Source organism: Eschscholzia californica, unplaced genomic scaffold, assembly GCF_041429995.1.
Source record: "Eschscholzia californica isolate CP2 unplaced genomic scaffold, dmEscCali1.0.p SCAF_3, whole genome shotgun sequence".
NCBI classification, from domain to species: Eukaryota; Viridiplantae; Streptophyta; class Magnoliopsida; order Ranunculales; family Papaveraceae; genus Eschscholzia; species Eschscholzia californica.
In genome coordinates this window covers 63,673,307-63,687,389 of record NW_028238420.1, presented here as the reverse complement: position 1 = coordinate 63,687,389, position 14,083 = coordinate 63,673,307, and the positions used below count along the sequence as shown (strand labels likewise).

The window sequence follows — 14,083 nt, the reverse complement described above, 5'->3', positions numbered from 1 at the left end:
AGACATGATCTGTAACGAGTCTTGCGTGATGATTTTACTACAAATGAAAATAAAAGCATCGAGATCTATCAAGAGTTTTAGTGACCGTAGTTACTGAAACTTTAGCATTTAGCCGTCTCTAACACTCTCCCGTAATAAAAAATAAGATATATCATTACATTGATAATAACATTTATAAGATTAGGGCAAATTACAAACATAAGTAAATAGGTCGGGATTAATGACATGAAAACTATTCACTATGAATGGAGAACAAGATTACAAAGATTTCTCAAAAAATTTAGTATTTGTAACTCACTTAAATCCTAGTTGATCACCTACCTCTAACTCTCACCCTATATCGAAAATAAGATATCTCAGCTGTATAGATACACAAGTTAACAATCTTTTATAAAACTAGAACGAATTGTAACATAAACATACAAAAACAGATCAAAACTTCAGTTGATATCATCATATTAGAGGAATCCTCGAGTTCGAACAAATGTCACTCTATATTCAGGTACTTTCAACAATGGGAGAGTAATCCGTTTGAATAATTAGAGACACATAAGTAAATTTTGATCTTTAAACTATTTAATTCAATAGAATAAAATAATATAACGATGATCTTTGATGTTTTCAGGTGTCTAGCTAACATAGTCTGTCGTCATGTGACCACCATTTTCCCATACCATAACAATTTAAAATCAAGATTCCATGAATCGCGCTTTCACATTCTAACAATATATAATCTGAGCCGTCCGTTACTTTTTTGATGTCATGAATGACGACGGATCCAAGACGGCTATTTGGTACCAGAATTAGTAGCTTAATTAACTCTTTAATCAAGCTTTGGGAGTATTAAATTAAGTAAAACTAAACTTCCTTAATCGTACGTTTCAGTCCTTGAATAGACATTAGTGTTAATTATTGTGTTAAATTTGTTTCATCCAATGGAATGGTCCTCCACTAACATTCACTATTTTCATTAATCAAATCCTCCTAGTTACGTATTCATTGAACGACTTGCGACTAAAGGTGGAAAGTTAACCCGAAAATTGGTAGTCGTTCTTACACATCCATAAATATTAAAGAAAATAAATTGCAACAAGTTTGAAACGGATTAATCCATCGAATTAGACAGACTACAGAGTACGGGACTACCCAGAACAAGGCTTACCCATAAATAAGTTGATGGAAGGGAATAAACGTTTGGGTAATTTTAAAAGCGCCCTCCAAAGTGTTATTGGCCTCCTTATCCTTAAACTCTCCGTCTAAAATTTACCGTCAAACGGGCCAATAACACTTCGGGGAGACGCCTTCAAAATTTCTCTGTGCTGACTATCTTGTCCTCAGAACCCAAGTCATTTATATCCGACGATCAACAACAATTCAAGATATTCTAAGATAGTTGAAGATATTTCAGAAAAAAGAAATCAAGTTTTCGTGTCGGTCTGGCCCAAACAGAAAAGAAGATAATTTAAAAAGTGAACTATGTTTTTTCAAAAACGGGTAGGTCAGACAACATAACTACAAGATATTATCGACCAGGTCAACTATCAATGTCCACACTGTTTCAACAACTTTCGTCACATTAACCCATGAAAAATATACACATAAACTTATTAGTTTGTGAGAATTCTTCTTATTCAAACGTACACAAGATAGTAAACAATAAGCCCACCATTCATCTCCTTTTGTCTTAGACAAGAACAACACCAAATGCATAAACTAAAAAACAGAACTAAGTACAAACAACAAGTAGGAAAAGAACAATATCTTCTTAAGCCCATTGGGACCAAATGGGCTTGTGGAGTACGACGAAGAAGAAGGACCTAGCCCAGGATTACCGATATCCGAGGTAGCATTTTCCTTAGAGCAAGTGTAACTACAATGGCTTGGAGGAACTACTCTATAAACACCATTGCTAGTTAAAATATAAACATCTTTTTTATTATCCTCCCCAAACGAAAATATATAACCTAAAGACGGTTCAATACTACCAACCGTTGAACTACATTTTATCGGAGATTTACGCCCACAACTAAATGGTATCAGAGTAGAATTGAATTTCCCACTTCCTTCTGGTGTTTCGGTAGCTGCCCATAGAGCATGAGCGTATAAATCGGCATATAAGTACCTACAAAATTCAAGCAAAACTCTCATAAAACTTCTTTATTAGATGATCAATATTGTTAGAACTTTCTATTCAAATGGGTTGTCTCAAAAACAAAGACTCAATTTACAGGGTTAAGGGGCTCAAGTACTTACTTTCCATACGTACAAGGATCAGTCTTTGACCGATAAAAGTATCCGCCTGTAATAGAAGCCGATCCTTCTTGGTTATTTATGTCTGAATGTTTATAACCCATGACAGGAAAAATGGGGTTTATAGAATTGGTTGATGTATTTCCTCCTGGTGAGTTTGGAGGATTATAAAGGTTATATCCTTCATAAACACGCCATCCGTAGTTTCCGCCTTTTGTTATTATATCTACCTCTTCGAATTGTTCCTATAAGATCGAAATAATTCGATTTTAAGCCAATAATAATATAACTATTTCATGAAGTTTCCAAGTAGAAAAAGTACAAATAAGAAGAATGTTTTCGACTAACCTGGCCTACATCTGCACATAGAAAGTAGGAAGGTCGGTAGGAATCAAAACTACAACGCCAAGGATTTCTAAGCCCCATTGCCCAAATTTCGGGTTCTAAATCTTTGTCTTGGATATATGGATTATCTCTTGGGATAGAATAGTTTCCCCATAGACCAAGGTCTGATATTACTTTTGCATCTACATACACATAGCAAGAATCAAATATGAAAAAAAAAATATAAGGTTACGCGAGCGAGAGCTACTATGGAGATTTTTGTTTAGTACTAAAACTCACTTGGTATGTTATCGATGTCGAACCTCATAATCTTTCCAAGCAAGGATTTCTTGTTTTGGGAAAAATTATATGGATCACCTATTCTTCCTCCATCTCCCATCATGAAGTATAAATTCCCATCCTTGGGTCCAAAGAGAATTTGGCCTCCATGATGGCCTGTAAATGGAAGACCCATTGTGAATATCCTTCTAACTTCTGATGGAATAGCAATGGTTGCCTAAAAAACAGAACTAGATCGAATTAAATTCAGATTCAACTAACATTTGTCTATGTGGGACTATTCTCAAACATTATCTCTGTCTAAGTGAGAAGTGTATATGCTCTTACCGGCGTGGGTGTTGATGAAGTACCATTTGACGAATACTCTGCTATGACACTATGGAATTGACATGGTTGCCCGCCATTATCAGACCCAAGCTTCGAAGGATCGCAATTTGCTTCTGAATTACAAGAACATCGTCCGGAACATCTTGGTGAAGTCACTTTATCACAATTATATGAAACAAAAAAACGGCCGTTACTTACAAAGTTTGGATGAAATGCTATTCCTAATAGCCCAAATTCACTATCAAAATGTACTTCATCTGTCAAATCCAAAAATGGGTTCGATTCATTCAGCTCAAGTAGTCCTCCAGACCCCATTTCAGGAAGCGTTGCAAGCCATATCTCTCCTTGTTGGTTCGATAAGAAAACACGATTAGACCCATCAGGATGAGGAACCATGTTAAGATAAGACCCATTACCAATTTTCTCAATACAAAGACCATTTGGAGGACTTAGTTTTTCAGTATCATTGAGTGAAACTTGTTCACCATTAAAACATACCGATTCGCCAATGGGCGAACCACCAAATACCTTGCAAAAATCAGTTTTCTCTTGCCATATATCACTTAACTTCGAAGAATTCGTATTTTTCGGGATTGGAGTAGTTCCTTGTAGTGAAGATGCAAATGGGGAATTCAATATTGATACATTTTGACATGTATCCCAAACTTTAGCACAAAAATTATTTGTTGTAACTTTAGATTGGGTTGAGTTGCATAAAACAGGAATGGTTCGAACCTCTGATTCGGTTTTGAATAGCTCAGCCGAAAACTGATCACATTGCTGCAAACCCGAAAAATTCTTACTCTTAAGAGACAGAAAAAAATATACTCGAAACGAACACAAATTCAAAAACTAGCATAGTAGATAGTAGAACTACAATGATTTAGGGAGACAAAAGACTTACCGCGCAGAGGATTGATTTTACGATAGAGGCACAGGCTATATCGGATACGTTGAAGGATTGAAATTGTTTCTGTAATTGTGAGTCTTTAATGGAGTCACAGCAAGTAGTTCCATTATATGAACAGAAGGTTAGAGGTGTCTTTGGGATTAAAGGTGCTCCTATTCCAAATCATAACACAAAAGAGAACCCATTTTAAAATTCAAAAAACTAGTATTAGAAACAAAGCATAATTCAGATAAAAAACTCCAAGTCATTAAACTATATTGGATTGAAATTATGAAAGCAGAGAGAGGGAGAGAGATGGGCAGAAAGAGAAAGACTCACTTGAATCAGTGCATAAGGGATGAGAAGAAGATAGGTAAGGTAACAACAATAACATAAAGAGAAAAGTTGCACCACCACTAGCACCACCACCAGCACAACCACCACCAACCATGTTTAGAGAGAAAGAGAAACAATTAACAATCTCTACAAGTTATTGAAGGGTCTAAGTACAAAAGACAAGATGCCTAGCTACCATTTTTTCCATGGCAATCAAGTTGACTAACAACAATAACATAAAGGGTCTTGATGGGTATCTAAATTATATCATATAAATCATTTCAAGTATAAAATATAGTACGAACTAAATTCACCCCATCTCTCTTCTCTTCTCTGTCTGTCTCTAGAACCAGGAATTTGCAAGTTGTAGTTATTTAATATGGACTCTTTCTCTCTCTCTCTCTCTCTAGTTCATAAGAAAGACAAGGACAAATAATTAACAAACCAACAGTAATTTATGCAATTATAGACATAATAGGCTCAGCCCTGAGTCTAAATCATTGACTTGATTCCAAATAGTATTATTAAATTGTGGGTTGTTCAGAAAAAAAATGGATTGGAGTTGATTAAAAATACCAACTTTGATTCTGGTTATGAATTGGGATCAGATAATTTATTGGTCTTGTTTATGGGTCGGAACTCAGAATTCAAAATCAAGAATCAAACTTGAATTCTCAACCTTACCCAAATTGAATTTTTGAATTTTGAACCTACACAACCAAGATTTTGTTTTTTGCTTAAGAAGTACTACTAATTCAGCAAGTAAATGAAGTCCATTTTGATTTTTGAAGCAATCAACATATATATAAAAAGACACACGCAATTGAAAGTGTCTCTAATACGAGTCAATGTCCAACCCAATTTCACTACAAAAACGATGCTGGTTTATGACGGCCCAAAACTGTCGCAATAGAGGAAAACCGTCGGAAAAGGGTTTTTCGACGAGAACAAGCCGTTGTAAAGTGGTCGTAAACAAGGGTGAAACAAATACCTTTTCCGACGGCTGGACTAGTCGGAAACAGTAGAGTTTCCACGGCTCACCTGGAACTGGCTGTCGGAAAAAGTGCATCACAAATAGCACGTACTTTTGTAGTGGCAAGAAGATGAGGTGGCAGGGAGAGGAGATGAGATGGAGGAGAGAGAAGTGTTGACTAGTTAACGGAGTTATAACGATAATTGAAATAGGGGACCATCTGGATATTTTTTGATAAAATAGGGTCTAAGCAGGAAGCTGGTTACAAAGTTGGGGGCTATTTGGGAAATAACTCTAAATAAAATGGAAAAAACACTTATTTCAAATAGCAGTAGTGGTCTTGTTATGAGTGGGATTTTCACCGACTACCCAAAACCCATTTCAGTTAGCCGAGTATGGAAAGCCTTGTGGGCGCCCGCGCTTGAAGATAGCCAGGTCCCGCTCGGCCCACAGGATTTGAGCTCGGGTGACAAGGCCAACGCCCCCCTGCCCACACTCGAATCCAGCCCGTCATGGGTAGACCCGGTGGGTGTTGGGTTCAACCGTATCCTAATGTTCTAAGTTGGATCTCAGACATCTAACATTAGACTTCCATGATCTCATGTGTAAACTTATGTTGAACTAGCAAGTAAGAGATATACCTTATATCGCTTTCCTCAGACTAAATTGATCGCCTTTTCGAGGACTAAGAGCTCCGATTCGCATCTCCTCTAGATTTATTTAAATTTGCCCATTAGGTTTACTCGAGTACCTGAATGGACAAGGAACACACGTACTCGACTCCCCCGAGCCTAAAACCTGGTTATTGTGGTTACCCATACCCGCGTGTTCCCACCCCTAGGTCTAGTGTTAGAATAGTACCCTGCCACGGTACGGAGTTAGGGACCCGAGTACGGTTCCAGGATTGTGCATTTGCTTTCTTTTTCCAGTAGTAGCTAGCTGCTCTTTCTTTTTTTTTTTTGTTGAGGGGTCGCTGCTCTTTCTTTGTCTCTTCATTTTTTTCTCTTGCCCAATTTATAACCACAAATCCCACCAACAAACCACCACCCCTCTGAACTCTTTAATAAGAAGAAATTCTAAAATTGAAGAACCATTTCAAATCTCTTTCTTGACTCTAATAAAGACAGAGAGAGAGAGAGAGAAGTAGCCATGGCTGGAGTAGGTGTGAAGCTTCTAGGGATATTGCCAAGTCCATTTGTGATGAGCCCAAGAATTGCACTCAACATAAAATCAGTCCCATATGAGTTTCTTGAAGAAAAATTTGGTTCTAAAAGTGAGCTTCTTCTCAAATCAAATCCTGTTTATAAGAAGATGCCTGTCATGATTCATGATGAAAACCCTATTTGCGAATCTCTCATTATTGTTCAGTACATTGATGAAGTTTGGACATCTCAACCTTCTATTCTTCCATCTCATCCTTACGATCGTTCCGTCGCTAGATTCTGGGCTACTTATATCGACGACAAGGTAAACCAATTACTTATGTATATTTGGTTGTTTGTCTGAAATTGACTCTTTTAAGTCTAACTTGTTTCGGTCAAGGTAATATAGTCCTTTAAGACCATATCCAATGCAAAACTCAAAAAAATCTCTATTCATGTGTGTCAAGTTCTCATTTGAGATTCTCACTCCTAGATGGCGATAATAGAGATCCTCAATTTTTGTGCGTCTCCAATGCAAAACTGTGAACTTGTCTTATTTACTTATGTGGCATAGTTATTTTTGTAAATAAATAATTAATTATTTAGAAAATATATAAGACTCGATTTCTATTGGTTGAAAATGAAATATTGATGAGTGTCCTCTTGAGATATCTCTGTTCCACCTTCGACCCGTCATCTTAAAGATCCAAATACAGTGTTGCATTGGAGAAAGGTTTTAAGAAAAGATTCTAAAAAGCATATGGGGCACTCAAAGTTTCTAAGATTGAGTATTGCATTGGAGATGCTCGAAGGATATTTGAGATAACAAACTCGTAATTCAGACTCATATGTCTGACTCAAGTGGGCTCAAAATCACCCGGGTCAACTTTTTTAGACTTGTTAGACAAAAAACAAACATTCCGAAATCCTCTGCAGTCAGACAACTTATACCAATCAGATATGACTTTAAAAACACCACCTTAAAGTTGAACTAGTACTCTTATCTTTTGAACTTGTTGTTAGTGGTTCCCGTCGTTGTTTAAGATCGTTACGAAACAAAACGAAGAGGACAAGAAGGTAGCCATCGAACAAGTGGTTGCAGGTTTGGGATTGTTAGAAGAAGTTTTCACGGAATGTAGTCAAGGGAAAGGTTTCTTCAGCGGGGAGAAGATCGGATATCTTGATATTGCACTTGGGTGTTTCTTAGGATGGCTCAAAGCTATTGAAAAGATGAACAACATAAAAATCCTCGACGAGGCTAAGATTCCAGGGTTAACTAAATGGGCTAATAGATTTTGTGACGACACTTCAGTTAAAGAAGTAATGCCTGAAACAGAGAAGCTCATGGAGTTTGCTAAGATCCTTCGTACCACCATGGCCGCTAAGAACAGTGTTGTTGTTGCTAAAATTTAATCATAACATAAAATCCACCAAGTTACTATACAACTATTGTATTTGCCAAATAACTAGCCGTATACACAGATAAGAGAGACATCTGGATGGATTTGTTCACTCTCATAAAGGACGGTCGTTTCGTAGGAGTAGGTCTACTTTTGTAGCCTTTGTTTATAAGTTATCGTTTTAAATATTATTAGAATAAATAGCACCAGTGGTCTAGTGGTAGAATAGTACCCTGCCACGGTACAGACCCGGGTTCGATTCTCGGCTGGTGCATTTTTTTTTTTACTAAGTGGTTGGTTGGTTGCTCTTTCTCTATCTCTTCATTGTAGTCCAATTTATAACCACACAAATCCAAACTCCCTGAACTCTTTAAGACTTCAAAGAAGCTCTTGTTTTTTTCTAATCCTAATAGAGAGAGGGAGAGAGAGAAGTAGACATGGCTGGAGTAGATGTGAAGCTTTTAGGAGCATGGCCAAGTCCATTTGTGATGCGCCCAAGAATTGCACTCAACATAAAATCAGTCCCATATGAGTTTCTTGAAGAAAAATTTGGTTCTAAAAGTGAACTTCTTCTCAAATCAAATCCTGTTTATAAGAAGATGCCTGTCATGATTCATGGTGAAAAACCCATTTCTGAATCTCTCATTATTGTTCAATACATCGATGATGTTTGGACATCTCAACCTTCTATTCTTCCGTCTCATCCTTACGATCGTTCCGTAGCTAGATTCTGGGCTACTTACATCGACGACAAGGTATACCAATAACTCATGTATCTTTTCATTGTTTGTCTGAAACTGACTCTTCTAAATCTGGTAATATAGTCATTTAAGGATATTTGAGATAACGTACTCTTAATTCAGACTTACGTGTCTGACTCAAAAGGGCTCAAAATCACCCGGAGACAGTTTTTTTTTTTGGACGAGTCAGACCAAAAGCAAACATTCTGAAATCATCCCAGAGTCAGGCAACTTAGACCAGTCAGATCTGACTTTTGAAAAAAAAAAGAAACACTACCACATAGTTGAACCAGTCTTATCTGTTGAACTTGTTGTTGATGTTGTTATTAGTGGTTCCCCTTGCTGTTTGAGATCGTTACGAAACAAAACGAAGAGGAGAAGAAGGTCGCTGTCGAACAAGTAATTGCAGGTTTGGGATTGTTAGAAGAAGCTTTCTCGGATTGCAGTCAAGGGAAAGAATTCTTCAGTGGGGAGAAGATCGGATATCTAGATATTGCACTTGGATGCTACCTGGGATGGGTCAAAGCTATTGAGAAGATGAACAACACGAAAATCCTCGACGAGGCTAAGGTTCCAGGAATAACAAAATGGGCTAACAGATTTTGTGATGATCCTTCAGTTAAGGAAGTAATGCCTGAAACAGAAAAGCTCATGGAGTTTGCTAAGATCCTTGTCACCATCCTGGCAGCTAAGGATCCTGCTGCTTCTAAATGAATAGTCATCTTAATGATCTTCGACGAATAATTTTGCTGTTTCAGCTTTTAGTAGTGATGCATAATTTATAATAGAGAAATTCAAAATCAAAATTATACAAAAATTTCACTCGAATATCCGAAGAAAAAGAAATGAATTCATTGCTTCTCAACAAATAAAAAATAACCATGAACAATCCCAAAGATACCACCAGAGTCCGAAAGATGCAAACCCAAGACCTCCACAATGATAAAAGGGGTACAAAATCATCGAGGTAATATCTCGTTAGCATTACCTTTACCGTTTATGAAAATGTGTCACTCTTTCATATATAATTTGTTCATAGAACTTTCTAGTCCGAAAGAACAGAACTAGAGCAGAAACGAACCCTAAAAGACTCACGAAAGCCATTATGAAAAACGATAACATGAAACAATGAGTACCAATGCAAGTCTTTCCGTTGTCTATCAACGATGATTCTCGGTCATAGATAAATCCAACAACTTTCACCGAAAGAATATAAGATCCCACTGGACTAGCAAGGGCGACCGTGTTGAATATAGTACCAAGATGAGTTACTCCGAAAATCTCCGAAGTTATAGTTGGGAACAATGACCACTGTGAACCATAAAAAACACCAATCAAAGTTGAACCAGCATATAGAGCTCCAGGCAAACCAGAAGCAATCACTAAATGACCAATACCCATGCATGCTAGAGTTACAGCCATGAAGATTGGTCTAGCCCAACCTTTCAAATGCAAGAAATAGTCTGAAACGAAACCAGCTCCGAATCGACCAAGAAAATTCCATATACTCCATAATGAAACCAGAGTTCTTGTTTCAACACTAGTGTAACCAAGTGATCCACCAATTTGACTTATATTGTTAACAGTTGCCATTCCTGAGCCTAACCCACATGCCATTGCCAAGAAAAGTAACCAAAAATCAATAGTTTGTAATGCTTGAAGAAGATTCAATTGTGGTTCTAATGGAGTAGTAATTTCCTTGATCTTGTGGGTAAGTGATTCTTGATCAGCTTTAGGATTTTTATACAGAAGAGTCTCATTTTGTTCTTGATCATTCAAGATTAATGAAGTTTGTTGAGAATCTTTATAATGGGCTCTAGTTGCAATTCCAATTGGTGAAGCAAGTCCTAAGAGAAGAACTATGAATGCAAATATACGAGTCGATAATCCATAGGAAACGATGTTCTCGGAGATGATTAAGATGGTAATATAAGCAGCAATTATAAGAGCGATGATCGAAAAACCATTGAGATGCTTTTTTTCATCAGTACTAATTGTTGGATTGATTTTAACAAAGAACATGAGTAGGAGAGGAACAATGGATGGCAAGAGAGACAGCATAAGAAGGAAGGAGCTTGGTTTATCAACAAATATTGTTTGGTATACTTGAATCAATATTGCACCACTTAGACCAAGAAAACCCTGATCATAAAACAGTTTGTTAGTAATCACTTTTAAGGCATGAACAAAATAATTGTAAAAAAAAGGCATAAACAACTTGTTAGTGGTGGTCAGCGGGCCGTGTTGCACAAGGGATGACCTAGAATGAAACGATACCTAGCACGACCCGTGCTATGCCTGGGATTTTAAGATCCCAGGCACGGGTGGAACTCACCTGGCGCGGGAAGGTCCGCGAATCAATCCGTTGGGCATGTCTAAATAGTTAACAAATATAATTATAGATTTTTTTTTCAAATGACTCCCTCGTTTATGACTAGTTTTCCTTCAGGCCCCCGAGTTTACATATAATGCCGTAATGCCTCATTTTTGAGGATTCGGTCATAACTCTGTTAGTTCGATATCTTTTTTCAACTGGCTTTAACTTCAATCTTCTCTCCCCTCTTTATTATTACTCTTTCTCCTCTTTATTATTTTTATTATCACTCTCTCTGTCTGAATACAAAATCATTATATGTCAATCTTATTCCGAAAGGAACTAATTCGTCGAGCAAAAAAAAATGTCATAATCATCAAAATCACATTATGAAATCGTTTTTTTCTTGATAATCTCACTTTTCTCTACCCACCAACCATGATTAATATTTATCATTGTCTGAGACTAATATAGAAAACACGATCCAATCCAAGGTCTGGGTAAACCTCCTACTTTAACCAAACAAGACCCTCTACCTAGGTTGACTTTTGATTCACATCTAAGCAAAATCTCATAAAGTTGCAAAAAAGATAGATGCCCATAAAACAAAATGGAAGAAAAATAGATGGTTAAAATGAACGGACCTTAATGATACCAACAATGGTCCCACTGTAATTAGGGAAATTTTGAACGGCTGTGACAACATCAGCAGTATTAGAGAAAGTCTGAGCATGAGCAGCAAAAAACATAAACAAACACATCACTGGTACAGACGGTCTTGATATAATCCCAGTAACAGCAAGCCACATAAAAAAGTACCCCGCGAAACACTGAATAGCTCCGGTTGTAATAACAACCCATGGCCCACCAAGTCTTTTGATCCATGATCTCGAGGAAGAAGATGAAGATACGACGGCTGTGTAGAGAAGACCGGATAGAAGACCAAAATTAGCTCCGATGTCTTTGAAAACGGCGATGGAATCAAGGGTTGACTGATCGTAACCTTGACTTGACTTCAGAATCGGAGAGTATATTCCAAAGGCATACGATGCGCCCACACTACACTGAATCCAAATACTTGCTACTGTTGCTACCCATTTGCTGGTTTCCATATCCCTCTACTTCTTTCTTCTTCTCTCTTTCTCTCTCTATCTTCTCTTATTTTTCTTTAGGATTTAATTCATGTTTTTCATTTGGCCTCAAAAGAGGAAAGTGGTAGGTGGATGGGTGACTTGAGAAATTATTATTTAAATTGGACAAAAACAAATAAATATTAAGTAGGAAGAAGAGGTGTCCACAATGAGATAAATGTGAGAATATTATTATACTCATTTTGTAAAGGCAAGGGGGCCTTTACAAAATTAGTAATATATTAAAGAGTTAATTCCCATATGGCCCCCTACTTTGTGACCAGCTTCAAATATGGCTCCCAAAATTCTATAAATTCAAATATGGCTCCCTTTTTTGATGTAATTGTTCTAACTACCCTTCCTTAAATCCTTTTTCAAAATTAAAAATAAAAATAAAATCTTAATTCCACCTCATTTCCCTCTCCACCACACATCTCTCTCCATGTCAACTCTCTCTCTCTCCACATCACCTCTTTTTCCAACTCACCTGTTGATGAGACATGGAAATGTCCCATCTGAGTCTCTTAATTTAGACGAGTTAGTCTCTCTAGAGCAGTTACTCTCACGAATTACTCTCTTTTATGTTCAGGTACCTTTTTACAGAGTTATGCGTGCAAAACGGATAAAAGTCGGAAAGAATACAGACTAGGGGCATTTTGGTCATTTGTTGATTCTGACTTCTTGGTCAATATTAGTGTTCGGATGGAAAGTAGAGTCCAAGACGAGCCCGTAGGCGAAAACGGAAGTCAAATCAGAGTTCGGACGAGAGACTTATAGCTAGTCAAAGTTTGGATTAAAATCAGGTCAACAGTGACACGTGGCGTGCAATCTAACGTAACATGGAATTTTCGGTACACAGTCGGGCTGTGCGGGACGCTTGTTCGGGATGGCAAGAATTTACGTCCCAATACACCCGCGAGCAAGTTATTATGGTGCTTTCGAGCGTTTCCGCCGTCCAGATCCGTGTTTTGAAGATCGGACGGTCTCTAAAGCCGCCCATCTTCACTGCCATTCAAGAACAGTTTAGTTAGAGAGAGAAACCGAGAGAGAGAGAATCAAAAACAGATTAAATCCTTCTCTCTCTCGTCTCTATCTAATAAAACTGATTCAAAAACAGGAAGGAGAGAGAGATAACCGGGAGAGATAACCGAGAGAGAAGATTAAAGTCCAAAGATTTTGGAGAACCGAGATAGAAGGAACTCGGGATTCGACTGAGTGGGAGATCGAGATTTGTTGAGGATTTCGAATTTTGAATTCTCTCTATATATATCAGTGAAAAACAGAGAGCAAGGGGGATCTCATCTTTGGGGTCCTCTCGGCTAAGAAAGATCAAGGGGTTTAAAGAAGAACAGTAGAGAGAGAGAGAGAGAGAACCGAGAGCTACCTTAACTTTTGATTTTCGTTTTTTTTTTCTTTGTTTAACTCTGTTCTTAGTGAGAAAGAGAGAGAGATTACAGAGGAAGAGAGAAAGAACAAGAGAGAAACAGGGAGATATTGTAGAGAGAGAGAGAAACCCGAGAGCTTTAATGGAGGTAATTTTTTATTTCAATTTTATATTTCTTTGATTTTAATTAGTCTTTCTTTGTGAGAGAGATAGAGAGAGAGAATTAACAGAGAGATTAAGAAAAGAGAGAGAAAACAGGAAGTTTAGAGAGAGAAAGAAGGTTGAAGAAGATGAGAAAATAATTTTCTCTCAGGGAAACCATTTCCGGGAAGACGAGAAAATCGTTTTCCCAGAGGGTGCGTTTGGCAAATTTCCGGGAAAAACAGAAGGAAATCAATTCCTTAAGGTTCTGTTTGGCTGCAAAATCAGTAAGAAATCTAACTTTTTCTACTTTTCTCCCATCATTTATTTAGTTAAACTTCCATCTATCATCATGAGAAACTAAATTTCTTATCTAGGGTTTTAAATGAAGTCATAATAATTGTTTTCTCGATAATTTATTAAAGTTTTTACC

The 14,083-nt window shown here is 37.3% G+C and overlaps 4 protein-coding genes across 4 annotated transcripts; 2 read left to right on the top strand and 2 right to left on the bottom strand.

The window, feature by feature from the left end:
* Positions 1-1,556: 1,556 nt before the first annotated feature.
* LOC147553185 (HIPL1 protein-like) lies at positions 1,557-4,864 on the bottom strand. Its single transcript, XM_086667201.1, has 7 exons — positions 4,430-4,864; positions 4,106-4,263; positions 3,202-3,981; positions 2,875-3,091; positions 2,599-2,777; positions 2,254-2,495; positions 1,557-2,122 (listed from the first exon to the last, which is right to left on the bottom strand). The coding sequence occupies exons 1-7, from the start codon at positions 4,539-4,541 to the stop codon at positions 1,714-1,716; spliced, it is 2,097 nt and encodes a 698-aa protein (XP_086523327.1). The 5' UTR covers positions 4,542-4,864; the 3' UTR covers positions 1,557-1,713.
* Positions 4,865-6,485: 1,621 nt separating this feature from the next.
* On the top strand, positions 6,486-8,144 carry LOC147553184 (glutathione S-transferase U17-like). Its single transcript, XM_086667199.1, has 2 exons — positions 6,486-6,866; positions 7,565-8,144. The coding sequence occupies exons 1-2, from the start codon at positions 6,549-6,551 to the stop codon at positions 7,952-7,954; spliced, it is 708 nt and encodes a 235-aa protein (XP_086523325.1). The 5' UTR covers positions 6,486-6,548; the 3' UTR covers positions 7,955-8,144.
* LOC147553183 (glutathione S-transferase U17-like) lies at positions 8,108-9,498 on the top strand. The gene is made up of 2 exons (XM_086667200.1): positions 8,108-8,696; positions 9,012-9,498. Exons 1-2 carry the CDS (start codon positions 8,379-8,381, stop codon positions 9,393-9,395), a joined length of 702 nt encoding a protein of 233 aa, XP_086523326.1. The 5' UTR covers positions 8,108-8,378; the 3' UTR covers positions 9,396-9,498.
* LOC147553182 (protein NUCLEAR FUSION DEFECTIVE 4-like) lies at positions 9,441-12,295 on the bottom strand. Its single transcript, XM_086667198.1, has 2 exons — positions 11,640-12,295; positions 9,441-10,823 (listed from the first exon to the last, which is right to left on the bottom strand). Exons 1-2 carry the CDS (start codon positions 12,105-12,107, stop codon positions 9,672-9,674), a joined length of 1,620 nt encoding a protein of 539 aa, XP_086523324.1. The 5' UTR covers positions 12,108-12,295; the 3' UTR covers positions 9,441-9,671.
* Between the last annotated feature and the right edge of the window lie 1,788 nt (positions 12,296-14,083).